The sequence below is a fragment of the Myotis brandtii genome, unplaced genomic scaffold (assembly GCF_000412655.1).
Source record: "Myotis brandtii unplaced genomic scaffold, ASM41265v1 scaffold634, whole genome shotgun sequence".
NCBI classification, from domain to species: Eukaryota; Metazoa; Chordata; class Mammalia; order Chiroptera; family Vespertilionidae; genus Myotis; species Myotis brandtii.
This window is the reverse complement of record NW_005370427.1, coordinates 2,333,701-2,337,706: the sequence shown is the minus strand read 5'-3', so window position 1 is coordinate 2,337,706 and position 4,006 is coordinate 2,333,701. Positions and strand designations below refer to the sequence as shown.

Below are 4,006 nucleotides of genomic sequence, written 5' to 3'. Positions count from 1 at the left end.
AATACAAGAATAAACTAAACCTACTTTTGCCCCACCCTGTATAGCCAGAAAGATCAATCTATTTATGTACATTTTTTTAAAGTATATTTTGTATTCATTTCAGAGAGGAAGGGAGGGAGAGAGAGATAGAAACATCAATGATGAGAGAGAATTACTGGCCAGCTGCCTCCTGCATGCCCCACACTGGGGATCAAGCCTGCAACCCATGCATGTGCCCTGACTGGGAATCGAACCAGCAACCTCTTGGTTCCTTGGTTGACACTCAACCTCCGAGTCACACCAGCTGGGCTATTTATGTAAATCTTTATTCTTTATCTACCAGTATCATTTGGATTCCCCAATTTCCTCTATTTCCATTAAAAAATAAGTAAGCATACATGTAAAATAGACATATGTACATATTATACGTGACTGAATAAATTTGACTGAAATTCACAGGACCTTATCTTCCTCACAGCTCAGCGGTAGTGTACCTTCTGTAGACTGTTTGTTTGTTTGTTTTTTCTCTTGGTTTATCCAAATGGCGCATGAGCAACCCAAGGTAGTAATCATTTGCTTTCTCCCCTCCCTCCCCCCAGAAGCTCAGAAGAAACAATTGGAAGAGAGTATAGAGCTGATCCAAGAGGAATGTGTGTCGGAGAACGCAGACCACTCTCCCGAGGAGCCTGCAGAAGGAGGGCCCGACGCGGACGGCGAGGAGATGACCGACGGCGTAGAGGAGGACTTCGAGGAAGATGGGGGCCACGCGCTGGTAGGAACTAAATGTGTGGTGTCCATGCCCATTGGGAACAGCACCAGCATGTCAGCAGCTTTCGGTTTAGGAGAAAAATTCAATATTCGGGGCTAGTTTCTTTCTTCTGTGCATTTGTTTAAGGCAACGTCAGTCCAGTGCTTTGCACAGAATAAGTGCTCAATACATCTTTGCTAACGTAAAGCACGAGGGAGTCCATGAAGAAATGGAAATAGTATGCATGCAATTAGATATACTTCAAGTCCCAAAAGGAAGATTCTTTTTCCCAAATGCTCCATCATGAAAGCAAACTTGTGTGTATTCAGTTGAATTGCACTTCAACTGTACGTGAATATAAGCTCCTGGTAACAGACCACTTACGGGATGATGCCCAGTACCCCTCTTATCCAGCCATGTCCACTGAGCTGACTGTCTCTGCTAGCCACAGGCCAGCCGTCCTTCCTGCACTCGCTCACTGAGGTGACCCCCTGGTTCACAGCCGGTCCCATCAGCTGGGCCTGTGCTGCTGAGTAGCCAGTCTGATGAGTTGGGGACTTAGCTGAGACTTCATTTTGCACATTTTATGTTCCCACTGTTGCCATCATTATACTGCTCGTCTCCAGATGTCCTCTTCCCCATAACACGCCGGGGACTTGGTAAATACATGCTGAGGAGCATGCTCGTTCTTATATTTTATCAGCCATGAAATTAGGTATTCTATCCTAAGGGGCTGACTAATAACAGTGTGTGTGTGTGTGTGTGTGTGTGTGTGGTGAACTCTCAAACATCAATGGAATAATCACCCCATCAATATTTTATTTATGTAACTCAATATTGATTTTTAACATTCCAGCTCTGTTTAAATTGCACGGCATCTTCACTTAAACTTTTCCAAGATCAGCCATTAACATTCACCCTTATTTCTACAAAAGACTGCATCAGTTTGAAGGACTTAAGGAGCTTTCTTGGAATTGTGTTGATGTTAGGAGTCTGTTGAGCAGGGACCAGAATGAAGAGGAACGAAGTTTCGGGGCTTCTCCTCAGGAAGGACTTCCTCCACAGCAGAGGTTTCCTCGGCCTGTTCAGTCAGACTCCTGCTCTCCCCGGGCACCTGCAGGCTCCCCGCCGCCATCCCAATGCTTACCTTCTGTTCTGACTTTAACTCACTGCTCAGCAGCATTGGGCTGAGAGTTGGTTACCAGTTGCTCATTCTCAGTTTCCTCCACTGGTAACTTTCCCTCCAGACCCCATTTTAAACATTGGAGCAGCCCAGACCTTGTCATGGGCCACCTCCTCGTTCGGCACACTCTCCCAAGGTGACCTCAAATACCAGAGCTTTAAATAGTATCTATAGGCCAGAGCTTCCCAAATCTAGATTTCTATTCCTGATCTCCTGGAAGTCTAGACTCCAGTACTCACATGCCCGTTTCCTCATAGGTCTCCAATGAACAACTGAAATGTGACACGCCAGGAAGTCTTGATGTTTTTCCAGCCAACTTATTCCTTTCCTGTCTTCCTCATTCTAGTAAAAAAAAAAAAAATGTAACCCTAGCTGGTTTGGCTCAGTGGATAGAGTGTCGGCCTGGGGACTGAAGGGTCCTGGGTTCGATTCCCGGTCAGGGCATATGCCTGGGTTGCAGGCTTGATCCCCAGTAGGGGGCATACAGAAGGCATCAATCAATGATTCTCTCTCATCCTTGATGTTTCTATCTCTCTCTCCCTCTCCATTCCTGTCTAAACTCAAAATATATTTTTTAAAAATGTCATCATCCCATTATTAAAACCAAAGGACTAGCATTACCCCTGATTTCCTCTACCCTCCCCATTAATTCTACTTCCAAATCACAGCCCAAAGCTAGTCCCATCTCCATGTCAGCCGTGCAATCCATTCTCCACACAAGAAGAATAGAAATCGATATAAACTCTACATCCGATCATGCCACTCCCTGGCTTAAAACCTTGCAGTGCCTTTGATCATCTCACTTAGAATCAAATCCAAGTGTAAATGGTGAGAATGCTGGGAGGAAGCTGCTGCTGGAGAGAGAACTTGGGGTGACAGGAGACAACCCCTGTCTGACCCAGGACCGCTGTGTGAGTGACGGTCTAGCACAGGCCTGGGCAGAGCAGGCACCCTCAGTGTGTGTGCTTTGTGGAAGGGCACTTGTACCCCAAGGTGCCCCTGGGGCAGATCCCTCAGGTTCTCTCAGGTCCCAGTGTAAAACCACACCGGGGTTTAAATGAAAGCTTAGAGAATGAAGCCCTGTCCCCAGCTCCAAGCTGGAGTCAGCTCCCAGAGCCCAGAGCACCACCACCTGAAACTGGAACCCACCCAGCCCACCACGGAGCTTCTGCCTGAGCATGTGCAGGTCACCCCCTTCTGCCCTGTCCCTCTTCACACTGGTCCCCAAGCAGCAGCCAGTGTGGTCCTGTTAGCCCTGAGCTGGGCAGGTCATTCTGCTTAAGACTCTCCAACAGAGGAACCAAGATGGTGGCATAGGTAAACACCTGTACTTGCTACCTCCCACAACCACATCAAAATTACAACTAAAATACAGAACAACTATCATCCAGAACCACGGGAAAGCTGGCTGAGTGGAAGTCCTACAACTAGAGAAGTAAAGAAGAAAGCACATTGAGACTGGTAGGAGGTGCGGAGGCACAGAATGGGCTGGTCCGGCACCCATGTATGCCGCTTTTATAATCAGGAGGGAGATCGCCTCTACGGAGGCCGCCCAGAGGAGCAAAGGGTCCCAGCCCCACACCAGGCCCCCAGCCCAGGGTTCCAGAGCTGGGGAAAGAAGTCCCTACAGGCAGTAAGAACTATGGGCTGTAAAAACCAGTGCAAATTGGGGCTCAGTGACACAGAGGCTGCTGGAGACCCAGCTCCTCCTCTTAAAAGGCTGGCACTACAAACTGAACTTACAAGTATCTGCTTGCTCTGAGCTCCAGTGCCTGGTGAGGCTCTGGGGGACCCAGACACATACAAGGAGAAACTGGACTGTCTGGCTTCAGGGAAGGAATGTGGGGGTGGCTTTCTTCCAGACAGAGGTGCTCACAGTGGTCATTGTTCCTGTGCTGAGACCTCCCCAGTGTAGGGCTGACTGGCAGCCATTTCTTTTCTTTTCTTTTTTTTGTTTTTGTTTTATTGCTTAAAGTATTACAAAGAGTATTACATATGTCTCCTTTCCCCCTCACCTTGACATTCCCCCGGCCTCCCCTACCCCCCAATGTCTTATGTCCATTGGTTATGCTTATATGCATGCATACAAGTCCTTC

At 47.8% G+C, this 4,006-nt stretch overlaps 1 protein-coding gene across 1 annotated transcript in view; it reads left to right on the top strand.

Moving 5' to 3' along the window:
- The window catches only part of RALYL (RALY RNA binding protein-like), a gene marked incomplete at its 5' end in the record, with an annotated part of 90,130 nt that overhangs the window by 62,794 nt on the left and 23,330 nt on the right, over positions 1-4,006 (top strand). Inside the window, one exon of the mRNA XM_014528442.1 lies at positions 579-751. Within this exon, the coding sequence (XP_014383928.1) occupies positions 579-751 (173 nt within the window). The remainder of the gene's footprint in view (positions 1-578; positions 752-4,006) is intronic.